Below are 17470 nucleotides of genomic sequence, written 5' to 3' on the forward strand. Positions count from 1 at the left end.
ACATTGCTCAAGTTGTTTTAGCAAGAGTGCTGAACACGTCACTCTCACTAGTTTTTGTTTCTCCATGAATCCTGCATCAACCCTCAAAAAAAATTCCAACCTAAGACAATGCAAGACAGCCATATCACTTGGTCCAGTTATCGTCAAGAGCGGAATGTACACCAAATTCTATGTGGAACGGTTTCCATGCTGCTGCTCTGTGATACCGCCTCTCATCGTGAATTTGAGGCCTTGCTAGAGGAACGCAATCACTGATCACTCACTATATCACTAAAGTGACGTGCAGTTTCAAAGTAAAACAATTCCTCTGCCTATGCGATGACATATTATGTTTCTGTACAACAGCCAATCCTCTTTCCAGATTTGGGACAGGTGCCAGCAACATCCTCCACGGCAAGTGAAGGACATGGGTGACAGGAAGAAAAGATGACAAAAGAGAAAGAGGACAGAATGGAAAGGATGGAGAATGGAGAAGATACATTTAGACCTGAGAGTGACTGTCGGTCCATCCATGTCTTGATCAAGATCCCAGCTGGGATGGGGACTTAAATGTCATTATTGGTGTGTTTAAAGAAATCATTCTAGATAAAAGCCAGTGTTGAAATGTGTTGAAATGGCATTAGAAAGTAACAATGGCTTGTGAAAAGGATTATCTTATCTAATCAGGACAATAACAAATCTGTCATTGCATTGGAATACCCAGATCATCCTTAAATATGGATAAAACAAGCAGGTCAGCTCTCAGGTTGTGTCTGTGCTAGTGTCTGTCATTGCATCAGTGTTCAGAGTTGTGTGTAGTGCTTCGCCATCAGACAATGTTTATTTCAAGACATGCTTTAACACAGATGTGTTATGTGAAGTAACATACTGCTATAACAACTGTGGTTGTCATTTTTTTTTATCATTAAAAAAATGTATTTTTACCATCTGACGGGGTTTAGGTACAAGGCCCTCATACTATCCACTTCTAAAAAAGAAAAAAAAAAAGTAGCCAATAGTGATTTTGTGCAAGTGACATTAACACTTAAAAGACAACTTTGCAAAAATAAATAAACACAATGTAGCAAACTAGCGGTGGCTTTGTGCAAGCGACACTCATTTGCAGTTTGGATGTGGAGTAGTGTGCATATTTTTCTTTGGAAGGAGTCTTTAGTATCCAAAAGTCTGCAGTAACGCCACGAAATGTTGCTGGATTTGTTGCCTGTCGCTGAGCAGGGGTCACACCGTTGCCAGGTGGGAAATTATGGTACGATAATCCTATATTTACGATAATTTTGAGTCTATGGTACGATAATCCTATGACTCAAAATTATCGTATTTTGATGGAAATTATCGTACACCCGTCATAACCATAATACACTGATTCGCGACAGTCAAATATAGTCGTTCTTGTTTTTAAAAGCGCTCACCACTCACAGGCACTCGTTGCGGGTTAACGTCACTGAGCTGTATATATTACTGGATAGTAGGGATGTAACGATATCCAAACATCACAATACTATATTATCACGATATGAAGTTCATAATACGATAATTATCACGATATTGTGGGGGTGATATTTAAACAAGATCACAATATTGTGTAGCGATAATTGGGTCGTCTTTTGGATGAATTAATAATCTGGACGTTACAGAGGTAAATTATATTTACCTCGATAACCTCTAGGGGCACCACGTTGGTTTTGCTTTGGGTTAACAGGAGAAAACAACGACCAAAATCCTTCCTTCATCAGTCATTTATAATCTAAAGTCGCCACACTCGATATTCAGTGGTTCGTTGTACTAACAAAAGAATAATAATCCACTCGGAAACACAGATGACTTAGGCGGAATAGAGTTAATAAAACATGCATTTATTCACGATTGCTACACTACAGCGATCAAAACACTGCCTATCTAACTATTCTACCGTCAGAAGAAAAGAAATAAAATAAAGCTAATGAAAATAAAGAAGGAATGCGAATGAATAAGGAAACAGGGAAAAGAGAAATTTGACCTGCCAGATCTGTGATATGTTTCAAACGTAAGTTGCACGCAGTGGTATCAATTTGGGAATCAAATGCACACTTACGAGAATAGGTGTTGCGTCGAAGCGAACAGAGACGGCGGTCTTTTTAAAAGGGGGGAAAATAGTCAATGTTCGTTGAAAAAAAGGCAAGAAAATAAAAAAAAGGGGGTTATTCCACAGGTGAGCAAGGGAGCCGCTCGGGGGCTGACGTAGTTGCGCGGCTCGTCCCTTGATTGGTCGGCGACTCGGCGAGGTTGATTCTCCGGCGAGGTTGGTTCTGCCGGACAGCTGTCCGACTCCAGGTGTTGGAGCTCGGTCCGCTACGCGCCTGCGTACGGGGAAGGCCAGCCGTTGGAGGTGAGCTGGCACCGCGGCGGGGCGCCACCGAATAGCAGGTGAGGTGCGCGGCTTAGGTGCACAACCTTGAGTCCGGCGATACGTTGCAAGTGTACCCCGGGGCCGCTGAGCTCGCCGCTGGCGGGCAATCACCGATGGAAAAAAAAAACAAGGAAAAAAAAAGTAAAAGAGTCTTTGGGGTCAGCATTGTAGTTTGCACCTTCTTTGGCGTGGCGTGGAGCGAGTGTCTGCTCTCGGCAACGGTTGCTGCCAGAAAAAAAAGGCCATGTGTTTGGCAAGTTTCTTGGAACAAAGAGTTCGAGCAGGCTGGGAAACTTGCAGGTAGAGAGCGATCGGAAGATGATGTTGGAGGAGCGAAGTTGGAAGAGAGATTTGGAAGGGAGAGAAAGCGAGGGGGTCCCCTCGTCTTTTTAAAGTCTATGGGCGGGGCTTCAGTAAGGGGTGGCACACCCTTTCTGTTCGCTCACGCAGACTTAAAAACAAAAAATTATTAAAGGGATTAATAATTTGGCATTAAATTTGGTCAGTCTGGCAAATCAGTTTCCCCACACAACCCGTTTAACACATCGTAATTAATGCATCATAAACCAACTTGTGAGGTAATTTCTACTTGAGCCTAATCTGACTGAACTGAAAGATATTGATTACCTTCCATTCCTTATGGAGTACAAATGAAATAGGACGTTCATACACACAAAGACAACATCTAACATGAATCATTCGTAGTTCAGTTATCTGTCAAGAATTATCATGATAATTATCATTATCATATCTTAAAAAGAAAAAAAAAAAAAAGAAAGAAAAAAAAGAATTATCATGGTATAAATGTGTAAAAATGCGGTTGCTTGTATGAATTGTCACTAAGGATTGTAGCATCCCGGGTTGAATAAAGTTGGTCTCTCCAACTGATGGTTCACAATTTATTTTATTGACCTTTCCTTATCGTGAACACACCGTAAGAGCTACAATACAAAACAAAATAAATACAATTAACTACTCAAACGGCATGTTCCATACATACATTTTACCCCATTTAGACCCTGTACCACAAATGAATCACCTTATCGTTTTATCTTTTGCCTACAATTAACATAGTATATACAAAATGTAACCTTGCCCTTTGCCTTTTACGTATAACGAAAAATAAACCATACAGAAATACAAATCCTCAGCAAAAACAGAATCTTGAGCCTTAGCGTTGTGCGTTAGCACACTCTAGTGGGTGAAAATGATAGTACAGTATTTCACCACGCAGCAAATGACACAAACAAACAACGTGAAATGTAACGATATTAATCAATTAACCATAAATATAACAAACACAAACCTCGTGCCCTTCTCAACCAGGTGCTAATGAGTAGTCGGTGAATCTTTAAACTTAGTTGTTTTCGTTCTATCTGGCTGCCGCGTACACACGTCTTCCTCAACCTTGGACGACGCTACCAAAAGGCGGAATGTCCGTTCGTTAAGTCATTTCCTTTCGATTTTTAACACTACTTCCTGTTCACTTCAAAATAAAATCGTCACCTATACTGCAATGGCGCAAAGGAACAAAACAACTCTATAGCACAAAAAATGCAATACCACAAAACAACAACCGGTTCATTTTCAAGGATAGTTCCAAGTTTCACCACTTGACGGTGCTGTTGCTCCATCTAGACGTTCCAGGAGTGCCCCCCCTGGAGTTGTGATGCCAGAGAGTCCCCCCTGGTTGATAAGAAACTTCATAAACATTCCTTTGATCAGTCGTTTGTATATTCCAAATCATTGGAGTAGTCTTCTCGGGCTCCGAGAAGACGGGCTTGAATACACTCCTTCGGCAGACCTATAAATTCCTTTGTCACCTGGTCAGCGGCTTCAAAAGAGCTTTGTTGGTGGTTGGGTGACCACCTGCAGAGCTAACCAAGCTTAGATCCTTTCTGGGCGGTGGAATATTTATGCCACTGCAGAGAATTTGCTTTAGAAGAAGCAAACTTAAAAAAAAAATTAGAGGGTAGACTGGGCCATAGGCCATAGTTGTTACAATTGTAAAAAAGAGCTCATACTAAAAAAAAAAAAAAAAAAAAAAAAAAGCACAATATTGTGCTTTTGTACATAATAGCAATGCATATAAACAACCTACAATCTCAAATAACAATAGTGAGACTTTTACTTGGTAATGCAAGCACACATTGATCGCTTCACAAGCAAATTAGGTTCCCCTTTGTCTGACAATTGGCATAGATTTTAAACATAGAAGGCCAAAACATCCCTAATGAAAATTAAATTGCACTAATAGAATGGCCACTATAGGGCGCTAGAACTGCACAAATGGAAATCAACCTGACTTTTTTTTTTTTTTTTTTAAATGTGTTCCTTTTAAATATTGTGACCATGACGACGACAATTTTGTAGCAGTTTTAATATCACGATATCACGATATTGCCCTTATCATGACATCCCTACTGGATAGGTGGTTTGAGTATTTCACAATTTCCTGTTTGGTAGCGTCTCCAGGGGGCGGGCACTTCCCATTCAACCAATCAATGCATGGACCTTACTCATTTCTCGTGCTCAGCAAAGCGCGATTGGCTGGGATTATGTCACATGAGGACAGATATCTTCAGGGTTCGCAAAAAAACTGTCAGTTTCAGTTTTGCTGGCAATAATACAAAATGGTCAAATTATCGTACATTTGCCATTTTTTAGGATTATTGATCGTACATCGTACAAAGGGTCAAATTATCGAACAAATACGATAATTATCGTACACCTGGTAACGCTGAGGGGTGAAAAAAAAGTAGTTAAACAGTGGGCAACTAAGTAGCCACCTGTCGCATGCCATAGCTCCACCCCCAGTTGTCATGACAACTGAAGCCCAACTCTGTATTTGCGTGTAACACACTCACCAAAACTGTCTGGTTTGACGTATTCGGTCACTTGCCCCGTTGTTGTCCCAGTTAAAAAATTAACACTTTTGTGCTATGATATCATACTTTATTTACATATAGTTGCTGAGGCAGCCATCTGCTCTGGCAATCTTTCTGAACTGTACCACCATAAGATGAACTGGACCTCACTAGTTTGATTGTGACTCAGAAATTGCAAGAGAAGGTAAGCGATGCCATCTCTATGTGCTAAAGTTTATGTGATTGAAGGGTATTTTCAAAGAATTACATTAATATCTCAGCAGACCAAACACAATGCTCAGGAGAAATGTTTTAGCATTCCAAGTTGGTCCCCTCAAAAATAACGTGCACACACACTTAAATTTAGTATGCTGGAAATATTTTTAGATCTCTTATATAATCACTTTGGGCTGTTTAACCAGAATTAGAATGCCATGTGGAAAAGAATGTCTGTCAAAATTGTTATGTAATAGCTCTAGAAATATATTTGAAGTGCTATAAATAGATTGGTGTGCAGCATATTTAACTAGTTGGATCACAACTCTGCCTTAGTAACATTTTTTTTTTTTTCAAATGCTCTCATTTAGTGGGCTTGTCTTTGAAGCTACTTTCCAAACAGCTGACAGCTTGTGAAAAGATTGGAGGCGTCCAGCTCGTCCCGTTTTTCCTACCACTTGCTGTTCGATCCCCTCGCTTAGCAACTTTGATGTCTCTGGGCTCCAAGTTCAGAAAGCAGCCTTGAGAGATTGAAAGGGGAAAACCCCCATCCACTTCAAAGGGCTTTCCTCGTGTTTTATTTTTAGCTCGCTGGTGCCCACTTTTAAACGCTTGAGTTGGAAATAGAGGACAAGGATGTCATGTCATACACTCCTATTTTGTGTAAATAAGCACATGAAATACATTATATGCAAGTACTCCAAGCTGCTATTTATAGGGTTTGGCTGCTTGCTCAGTGGTTCTTTGGCAGGGCAGTGGAATGAGTTTATATGTTGGAATTTCAGCTGTTCAATTCCTATTTTAGTGATTGACTAATAAATGCTACACTTTTGCTTTGTTACTGTTTACTTTTGGTCAATTTTCAAATAGTGGGGTGGGGTCTCTTTGGGGGCTGTGGTGCAATGTCGGGTTGTGTGGGGGGATTTGCGAGGGCCTGCGACCCCTGGGAACATGTTTGTTTGTTTTTCGTATGAGAATAAATTTGAATTGTATATCCACGGTAGTAGGTGGCAGTGGCATTCTCATTTAATTTTATTTTTCAGGTAATTTGATGCACTTCAATGTTTGCTGTTCCAGACTTAAAAAAATAAAAATAAAAAATTGTAATGTGATTACAATAGTAATTTTGTGTTTTCTCTAGTGTTAATTAAAATACAATGTCATGCAGAGATCTACTTACAACAATTTTATTTATAAATTGCTACTTATAGTTGTGGCAGAGGGCGGCACGGTGAATGACTGGTGAGTACATCCGCCTCCCAGTTCTGAGGACTCCGGTTCGAGTCCAGGCTTCAGCCTTCCTGGGTGGAGTTTGCATGTTCCCTCCGTACTTGCGTGGGTCTTCTCCGGGTACTCCGGTCTCCTCCCACATTCCAAAGACATGCATGGCAGGTTAATTGGACGCTCCAAATTGTCCCGAGGTGTGATTTTGGTGTGAGTGGTTGTTCGTCTCTGTGTGCCCTGCGATTGATTGGCAACCAGTCCAGGGTGTCCCCCGCCTACTGCCCAGAGCCAGCTGAGATAGGCGCCAGCACCCTCATGACCCTTGTGAGGAATAAGCGGTTAAGAAAATGGATGGATGGATGGATGGATGGATGGGGTATAACAGAAAATAATTGTGAAGCACATGTTTTTGGTTAATGTAATTCGATTAGACTGATTTATTACCTATGAACCTGCTGCTCAATTATCATTGTGTACTGTTAACTAATTAGTTAAGGATGGGCGTGTACGAATACCAGCTATCAGTATCGGGTTGGTACCCAGTGCAGTGCTTTGAGGGTTTTTATGGTGAAAAAGCGCTACTGTATATAAATGAAGTATCATTTACTAACAATAATAACACATTACTTTTTTTTTTTTTTTGCTATTTAGGCAAGGGTAGTGTCCCAGTGTAATTGTGCTGCATTATATTTGTATTTTTAATTTGAATTCTGAGCTAGACTGGCAGCCAGTCAAGTGTGCCTTGCCTCTGGCCCAAAGTCAGCTGTGATAGGCACCAGCTCACTCTTGACCCTAATGAGGACAAGGCTATAGAAAATAAATGCGGGTTGAAAATTGATTTCCTTACAACACACTGAGATACAATAAGATTCCTTATCTGGACCTTGTGGTCCAAAGTGGTTTTATGATGCCGTGTTATTTTTTTTTTTTTTTGTACATCACCAGACATATGGCTACAACTAAAAAAAAAATATATATATATTGTAGTTCATGTTCCATAGCAATACAGTCAAATGTGACAGCCTCCCAAATACTGTACTGTAAGAAGGCACAAGTTAACCTGTAACTGTACATGGGCACACCTGTGCGTATTTGTTAAGGTGTGAGCATCTGTGTGTATTTAGCAGTCGGTAAACAAAGCGAAGCGGTTGGTAAATGAGCTGCCCTGAGGCGGATACGTTTGGTCCCTACGGATTCGCCAACTACATCCTCACACTCTCCAAAACTCCAAGGGACTCCGGAGGATTTTCATATAGCACACGTTCATCAAAACCCCATAAAACATGTTACCTGATGCTCATTACTCTGTAAATGATTTTTCTCATTGCCCGTCTATGTTTCTTCCTTCCACGGAGGTCATAAAGAGAAGCTAATAATGTGCTGATTTCCCAGGATGATGGCACGTATTGGTGCACTTTTCTCTCATTACTTACTGTAATACCGTCATTATATCCCTTCTCATTACATTCCCTCATTACGCCTGCAATGATTTGGAGTGGGGAGCAGTCACACTTTGAGTGTATCCTTGCTCGAGATGTGTGCTGACTAATCTCGTATTCTCCCTCATCTGTTGCCACGAGTGCGCCGGCCGCCATTCACTTGTGATTGATGGTGGAGGTGAAGCAGGGGGTCTTCACAGGGAATCGCTAATTTTACACGATTCCACCACATAACTAATAGACTTCATTTTTTTACACTTGTATCTAAAACTTTTAAGCCTCTCAAAACATAACACTCCCAAAGTCCATCCATCCATCCATCCATTTTCTTGACCGCTTATTCCTCACAAGGGTCGCGGGGGCTGCTGGCGCCTATCTCAGCTGGCTCTGGGCAGTAGGCGGGGGACACCCTGGACTGGTTGCTCCCAAAGTCTTAAAGTTCAAAATTTGAACGGAAAGATACCTTAGGGTTCATTTATATACAACTTCAGTTTCAGCGAGTCATCTTTAAATCGAGGGATTAACATACATTATGCTTATCCCCCTGTGGGAATTAAGTCAGTTGTGTGACTTTGTTTTTTTGTTTTGTTTTTTTTTGTTTTGTTTTGTTTTTGTTATTGTACTGCAACATACAGAAATTTCATGCCCTGCAGCCCATTTTATTTGTAATTTGGGTGACCGCAAGTGTTGAGGCAAAGCATGTAGGACAGGCTGAATACATTATTAGAGGGATGCAACATATAAACCAGCGGATGGAATCGCTTGTGAGCAAACTGCATGACCTGCAGAAGCATCAACCTGACACAGAGCAGAATAAAGTCCACCACCAAGAAGCATCTAAAGTTGCAAAACACGCAGACAAAGATTCTTAAATATTAATGTACATCACCTCAATGCTCCCGAATATGCATGAACTGGCAGCTGCAGGTATAATGTACTCAACTAATTTCAAATTCTTCCTCTGCTCTTCTTTGTTTAAAAAAAAAAAAAAAAAAGACTACATTGGTTTAAAGTAAAAATAGGTAATTATATAATTGTTGTTGTAATTATTTATTTCTTCATAAAACAAAGCCTCCATAAAGAGGCCACAACCCATAAATTTCATAACATTCTTACATTCAGTAAAGGGGAAGGCAACCCAAAAATGTTCTTTACAGTAATATGCTAACCTTGCTCTGTATGATGAATTCTCGCGGTATTTGTGAGTTGACAAAGAATACATACTTGTACCGAGCCCGTTGAGTTCCACGGGTTCGGACCAATGACAGAGCGACATTGTGTTTGGGGCGTGATATGCAGTTGTGGCCAAACCAGGATGCCAGTGCAGTCACCAGGGCAAACAAACAAACCTAACATGGATGAATGGACGCTGCAATTAATTCTGTTCTTGCAGAATTACTCACCGTTTCATTGTTGAAAGTTGAACAGCGAGAGGCGTGTCTTGCATTTTCAGCTGGTAAAGGTGTTTGTGACCCCCCCTTCGACGAGAACGAAGATGACATTTTTAATCCGTGGCTGTGATTGGTCAAAACAAGCGTGGACAATGCTGCATCGTCCTGCATCGTCCAATCAGCTTGAGATAGCCTATTGTGAGAATGTCCCTCCCTTCCCCGAGCAAATCACCGTGGAGCCGTCCCAGACTGATATTGTGGAGAACTCCCTTGAGTGAATCACAACATCAATCTGGCTATAGCCAGGTTAGTTCTATGCAGCCCCCCTAGTCTAAACACGGAATTCTGATTAATGTTCCATTTGTGAAACAAGAACAAAGCACCATTTTTTTTTTTTTTTTTTTTTTAAATCATTCTCAGGGGGTGGCCTTCTTGTCACTTGCATTGACAAATCATGCCTTGCCTGTTTTCTGAAGCTGAGCTGTGATTGGTCGTTACTTGAGCTCTGCGCAACTGTGATGTCATTTTCTGCCAACAGTAATTGGCCACCCATTATATGGATAAAACCAACAGATTTTGCCTGCACTGAACACATATTCTACAAATGCAACATTAATCAACATACCATGTTCAGATAAGAGAGTCATCCAATTAATATGACCACAGAGTTTGTTTTGAAATATGCCAAATTACGACTAAGTGTCACGTATTGAAGTTTAACGACCCTTATCGGCCGTGTAAATAGCAAAAAAATAATAATAATAAAGTGAACTGTAAGTGTAGTTACTGGGACTTGAACGTTGTGGTGTGGTCAGAAGACAAATGTCTATCCGACGGAGCTAAGAGGCTAGTACGTAATTATTTATGTGTTGGCTGTGTTTTGTAACATCAACCATACTACAAGCTGAGCCTCTTACTAACACCACCCATTAATGTCCCATATAAAGACGTAACGTGTACTACCTCACTGAAAGCCTAATGCTAACCCCATCTGTGTCCTGGTGAAGGTAGACGTTCATCTGATGACCCGGGTTTGAGTCCCATTAACTCCGCTTTTGGTTCACCTTACTATTTTTTCGCTACTTACATGGCCGAAAGGGGTCGCTAAACATCAATACGTAACACTTGGTCGTATTTTGGTGCATGGTAAAATGATCAATATGGTCGTATTGGAAGGCTTGTTGGTTTAGACTAGTGGGGGTGTATACAATACATTATTGTAGAGAACGTTTTTGGGTTGACTTCCTGTTTTAGCAACACTCACAGAGCATGAATGATGTCCTGGCTGGTCCACCAATATTATACAGCTATCTCTCATGTATTGCTGACTTAGTTAATTACATAGTCTGGTTTTAAAATATTCACCAAGTAAGTTCTGTGGACATTAAGTGTGTCGGACATTGAGTAGCATTGAATAATCACGAGCTCGATCAAATCTGACCCTCTCTTTTATGAGTAGTGCTGGTGACGTTAGCTGTGAAAAAGACGTGCCGTGGCCTGTATGAAGATTGAGTGTGACGGCTGCCATGTATGTTCACCATCTCCCACTGGAGCCCATTGCTTTACTTACAAAGCCTCAGGCAGGCACAGGCTGAATGCTATTTAAACAGAGCTGGTGAGCGTGGGACGTGGTCCAATCAGCTCCCCCCGGTGATGCTCACTTTGATGAATGAGGATAGGTGCAAAGTATGGATTACCATTGCAGTTGCCTTGTTTGATTTTGTTGTGTGTGGGACACTGATTTGTGTTTATATTTGTGTGCATGTAGACACCCTTGGTTGTGGATGGGAGTGCAAGCAATTGAAACAGCTTTCTTTTAACATTTGTACTGACGAGAGGTGACGAGATTGAGGAGATAAAATCTTCTCTTGCAACACTCAACAAAATGGTCACCGAAATATTTGAAATGAAAAAGAGCATGAAGCCACTTTAGGAGGTCCTGCAGGAAATTCAGCAGTTGAGGAGAGAGACACAAGAAAAAGATTGACGCATATTGTCGCCTTGGAACAAAAAGTGGATGATTTGGAACAAAATCTTCAACAATGTGATAGTCACAGGTATCAAGATCAAGTCGCGCATTATGAGAGCTGCGGCCAGCGATTCTGGCCAAACTTCAGTGAACGAGACTATGGAACAACAAGTAAAAACTCCAGCACACATTCAGATGTGCTTTTCGCTTCCAACTGGGCCAACACAACTACCGGCAGTTCTGATCAGGTTTGTTGACAGGAAGAAAAAGAATTCTCTTCAGAGAGAAAGTTTCAAATTAAAAGGTAAACATGTTTACCTCAATGAAAATTTGACAAAACGAAATGCTGACATTGTCAAAAAGGCACAACACCTGAAAAAGAATGTTTATCGAGAACACACTTCACAAATGACGGTCAGATTTTTATTCAAACAAAAGGAAACTCATCTGAGCAAAGGAAAACACGCTGTTTGAGAGACAATAACTACAATCAGTAACACAGTATTCAAGGCACATTATTAAATTGTGGATTATGTCTTACCGAAATGAAATTATTCTAACACATTACTAATTAACTCAAAACTGCAGTTGTTATGATGTGAATAATGTAAATACACCTGCATTGACAACATGTAGTGCTGTTCCTGTAAGAATGTGAGTGTGAATGTTTGCACTTTGTGTTTAAATGTGTCTTGTGCTTATTGTTGTCCGTTCATCCAAAGCTTCCAAGCAACATAGATTCAGAGCATCTTTAATGGTTCAAACCCTGCCTCTGATTGATTCATTAATGGATTCAAGGGTGTGTTTGACTACTTTGTTCCATATACCTTATGGCATCATCAAAGTTACAGCAAGCACTTAGAAAAGAAAGCTGACAGGGTTATTGTTGCATTTGTTTGCCGTCCATAATCACATTCTAATGCATGAATATTGTACCTCAGCAACATTTCGGCTTACTAACACAGAAATGTTGAGAGCATTACAAGCAGAGTGTTCTTGCAGCTCATTGAACAGTGAGTGGTAAGTGAGGTATCACTGCAGCTAAGGGTACCAAGGCCAAGTTAACCTGAATAAGTCAGTTATGTTTTCATGTTTTTCCTGTGAGTACATCCACTCATCCATATTCTATACTGCTTATGCTGCTCAAAGTCACGCCAGCTGCACAACTTTCAGATATGTGAACTGCTACACAACCAATGATGGCACGTCACCTTGTTTTACATTTTGCAAAATAATTTGTAAAATCACACTTCATATCTGAGTGGTTAAAATCATGGTCGTGTCTAGTTGGCTAGCGTAGGGGAGAGCAGGCTATTTGTACAGCACCGTACATTTGTTTCACTTGTTATACTTTTATTTATTTATTTACTGGGATCAATATATTGATTCATTCAATATATATCATTGAACAAACTTTAACATAAAATATTATGAAAGGTATTAAAGTCCTTAAGAACTGCTGGCATGTAGGTCATAGCTCTCAGCCTCAAATTGCCTGTTTTGCTTTTGTTAAACTAGAAATGTAAGTCAAAATTGAATGTAAAAAAAGAACACATCTTGATTAATGGATTGAGGGATTCACCAGGAAACTTAAACCAGCCCTGAAATGTGGACATAATGTAGTTCCAATAACAATTGGAAAATCAATTTTTAAACAATTATGAAACAAAACCTAGCAAACTAATTCCCTCACCCTTCAGACTCATCATCTGAAGAACAATTCTGCCATATGTAAACCGACGTGCATTTTTCATTGGCTCATTCTTTGCATATGTAACAACAAACCCCAAAATGACTGACATGTTGCCCCAAACTACCACGTTGGCTAATACTTGCTCTAGTTTAAAGTTACGTAGCTTAAAATAGAGCAGAGACTGAGGCATAGTAAGATGCCTGAATATCTCCTCGAACGAGTCCACATGATTTACTGCTAGAATTTGTCTATGTACTCCTGTTTTTAAATATATCAAGTTCTAAAACGTTACTTTGGGTTGTGCAAAACATAACTGGCACTCATGTCAGCTCACAATGTGCTATTCTCTTCTCAGACAGGACAAAATCCCAAAAAGTAGAAGAACTGATTCAAATCATCTGAAATGTACGCTACTAAAGCACTAAAGTAATAAATAAATAAATAAATAAATAAATAAATAAAAGTCTAATTACAGTATTCTTTAGGGTGTCATGTTAGTATGTGATATTTCAGCATTTTATGCTATCAAAAAAACATCATGCTCCCATGATAAAATTTGATTTTTTTTTATTTTTTTTTTCCACATTAGAGTCAGTAGTTGTGTTTTTAGGCCGACCCAATACACAACATATTTTCCCTGAATTGTTATTGTAGCCAAACAATTCTCTTAAATATGGCCTTGAAAAGGACATATCTCACTTCCCCGAATTTGTTGCCACTGTCGTTAATGCTCGGTTCATTTCATGTCGATGCTGTCCTTGATGGGTTTTTTTTATTTATTTTTATTTATTTATTTTTTTTAGTTAATCTCAATCAATCACAATCTCAAAACATGTCCAGTCCTCATTTGTGGAGGTTGAAAAATGTCTATTTTGACCAATAAAGAAGTAAAAAGTACATATATCTGTTTTAAAATGTAGATAGTACAAGTACCATGACATCATAAACCTGAAATGTCTACTTCAAGACATTAAAAAATACAAATACTTCCCATCACTCTGTGCCTTATAAGAATTGATGCAAGATTACATGTGTTTTGTTACTGCCGGTTCCCACATCTGTTACTCCTTCCCACGTGCCGTCCACGTCTAACTCCATCTCCTCCTTGTCCTTGTCCTTGTCCTTGTCCTCTTCCAGGAGTCTGCCTGGTCCTGGGCTGCATGATCTTTCCGGATGGCTGGGATGCAGAGGTCATCCGGGATATGTGCGGGGAGCATACAGGGAAGTACTCCCTGGGCGACTGCTCCGTACGCTGGGCCTACATGTTGGCCATCATGGGCATCCTCAACGCACTGGTCCTGTCCTTAATGGCCTTCGTCCTGGGTAACCGGCAAAACGATTTCTACCTGGACGACCTGCAGACAGACAACAAAGGTTAAAATAAGTGTTACTTGCATTCACATTGTAGATTATGCTCCCAAACATGGAATCAAGTGTTTTTATTTTCACTCCCTCCACCATTCACAAAAGGACAAAGGCAGTTGCTTCTATTTGCATTTGGGAAGGATTATCCCATAACAGACTTCCATGAAACTTTGTGAAGAGAGAAAAGCATCTTAAAATCTAGGGCAAATCCGGATAAAAATCTGAAATACCACAGTTATTAAAATAACAGTTGCTCCTTTTCCTTCTGTCAAAAGAAATACAACTCAGCAAATACAGTACTACAGTTTACTCAATAAAATGTGTCTTAAAATTGAAGAACACACAATTATGTAGTGCGTCTTCTCTAAAAATACTAATGCCATGAGAGTAAAGTTAAGAAGTACTAGCTACACCATTACATACAAAAAGATTGTGAGTGTGTACAGTGGAACCTTTGAGGCTGAACACAAATTGTTCTGTGTTTTAGTACACAGGTTGGGATAGTGACAACCCGCCACCATCAAGAAATGTTAACTAACATTAATTAACGGTATATGTTGTTCTGCGGCAACAGTGTAAATGCCACTTTTAACACAATTGAAAGTAGTCAGTGTGCAGCTAACAGTAAGAGTGTATGTTTATTGTTCCCTCAAAATACATCCATTAATAACTATAGGCACTGAGTTCACCTGAAATACAGTAAGAGTAAACAATGAGTAGTAGTACATCAGTGAAAATGTAAATATGTCAAATGTCAGTGGCAATATTTTGTGAGGCCACCATTTTAGAAAATGAGTGGTAGCTAGTTCATCATGATTTTCTGTCACCATGAAACAAAGTTAAAAAAAAAAAAAAAAAAGTTTAAAAGTAAAACATTCAATCCAGCTTTTCCACATTGTGTTAGAATTTGGGGGGGAAATCGGCTCATTTTTCTGGAAATAGAGTGTAATTTCTTAGCGGCGTTTTTAACCAAAACATTTTCATGATTTTAGGATTTGTGTGACTTCAGTGACGTTTCACATTAGAGGTTCCACTATTTGAAAATGGCTGCACTGTTGGCTTGTATATGATCAGATTTAGAATTTAAATAATAACAAATGAGATCTAGATGTGAAAAATACAGTATAGTATATCATTTCCTGTGGGTTTCCGAAATTGAAACAATGACAAGAATTCACTCATTTTTCCATTTTAGTTTCAGTGCATCATTCAAAAGCTGGAGAGGCTCCCTCGGTGCAGCTCCGACAGTTTGCACAAAGTTGCATCAGGATGCTTGAATCCTTCTTGTTAAGCTGTGTGAAAGCAGACTATTGGAGGAAAGGAATGAGGATGATGTCGAATAGGACACCAAAAGAAAGAGAGTTAATCAGCTGTAGACGAGGGAAGCCGAGTGACGTCGTGACATAATAGTGAAAGTGATAGAGCGACAGTGTAAGATACCGCAATAGATAGGCAGCAAGATGGAGTAAAGCAGAGGATGAGACTGCGAGATAAAGAGAGAGAATTGTGACATAAGATGTCTCACTTCTCCGATGGATCTCTGATGGTTTCCATGGTAACTGGAGATATTCCAGCGCGTGGGCGTGTCTTTCTGTTTTTATCTGATTAACCCTACTGACTGTTTTGTTTTGTTTTGTTTTTTTTACACACTGAATGGATCTATTGCTTCATCAGCTGCGCGAACTTCCTTTTCCTCCCCCCCTGTGTTTACATTCATAGAAACTGAACTAGCCTTCTGGCTCAGCAGCAGTCAATAATGAGGAAACTGTAACTAGATTCATTTTAGAAAATACAGTACAGAAAGGGAAGCACTTGAAATGAAAAAGAAATACATGTAAGCTGACACATGCAGCCAAGGAATGACTTCATTCAGCCGTAAACAATGACTTGGAAGCTTAACTCCGACTTACATAAGCATATTAATGTTTTGCACAAATATTATTATTGCTAACACTGTTGTCCCGTTTGTGTCTTTTCAGATTTTGCTGTGTCTAGGGTAAGTAAGGAATTTTTATTTGTCATGCATGTGCATTATACACGCTCCTACAAAAAAAAAAAAAAGTATCACAGTCTAAGTATAAGGGACATACAAACAAAATTGCATTATCTTTAATATGGATGTAGAAAGTGAACACACCCCTTTAAAAAATATCAGACAGTGATGAATAATTTATAATAATATAAATGGGTGATTTTTTTTTTTTTTTTAACAGAGGCGTGTTTACTTTCTATACTCCAAGCCGAATAAAAAGTTAAATGTTATATTGAATTCATATTCGTCATATTCAAACCCATTCATAGAGCTCAGGATGCAAACAAAGCACATAATTGATACAAATATTTTATCAAAATTTGATCAAATATATACATTAAAAAAAAGAAGCTTATTCAAGTTGTTCCCGTTTTCAGCTTAACTATTGTGTATTGATTTCAGTATAAAATCTAAAAAAAGAAAAGAAAAAAAAAAAAAAAGAGGCTTTCTCGTGAGAACAGGTGTTGCTGTGATATTACCATTTGTCATTTCCCCTCTGTGCATAATGCCTGTGTGTGTGGGGGTGTGCGCGCGTGTGTGTGTGTGTGTGTGTATGGGAAGGAGGACTTATTGAAGTGGGTTTAATACAGGTATTTCCCGGGCTCCAAAATAATGAATCGTCTGAATGCCAAAGAGTTTCATTTCATGGCAAATTAAGCAGATAAGAGGACTGGAGCAAGTTGTGAATTTGCCTTTGGTAGCTATTCACGGGAAGGCTCACTAGGCGGTCCCAAGAGGAGCCAATGCAGGGATGAGCTGGGGCGAAACACGACAAATTTTGAGTAGAGTCGCCAAATGTACCATCTGGTAAATTCTTTTAAAAGGATGCATTGCATGAGCCAGCTTACGATAGATTTAGACTACCGGTATGTCCTGGGTAGCCATTTC

The 17470-nt window shown here is 39.6% G+C and overlaps 1 protein-coding gene across 1 annotated transcript in view; it reads left to right on the forward strand.

Annotated features, from left to right (window-relative positions):
- The window catches only part of LOC144014632 (LHFPL tetraspan subfamily member 4 protein-like), a 35522-nt gene that overhangs the window by 12674 nt on the left and 5378 nt on the right, over positions 1-17470 (forward strand). Inside the window, exons 2-3 of the mRNA XM_077514760.1 lie at positions 14323-14559; positions 16530-16546. Of these exons, the coding sequence (XP_077370886.1) occupies positions 14323-14559; positions 16530-16546 (254 nt within the window). The remainder of the gene's footprint in view (positions 1-14322; positions 14560-16529; positions 16547-17470) is intronic.

The sequence above is a fragment of the Festucalex cinctus genome, chromosome 2 (genome assembly GCF_051991245.1).
Source record: "Festucalex cinctus isolate MCC-2025b chromosome 2, RoL_Fcin_1.0, whole genome shotgun sequence".
Lineage (NCBI taxonomy): Eukaryota > Metazoa > Chordata > Actinopteri > Syngnathiformes > Syngnathidae > Festucalex > Festucalex cinctus.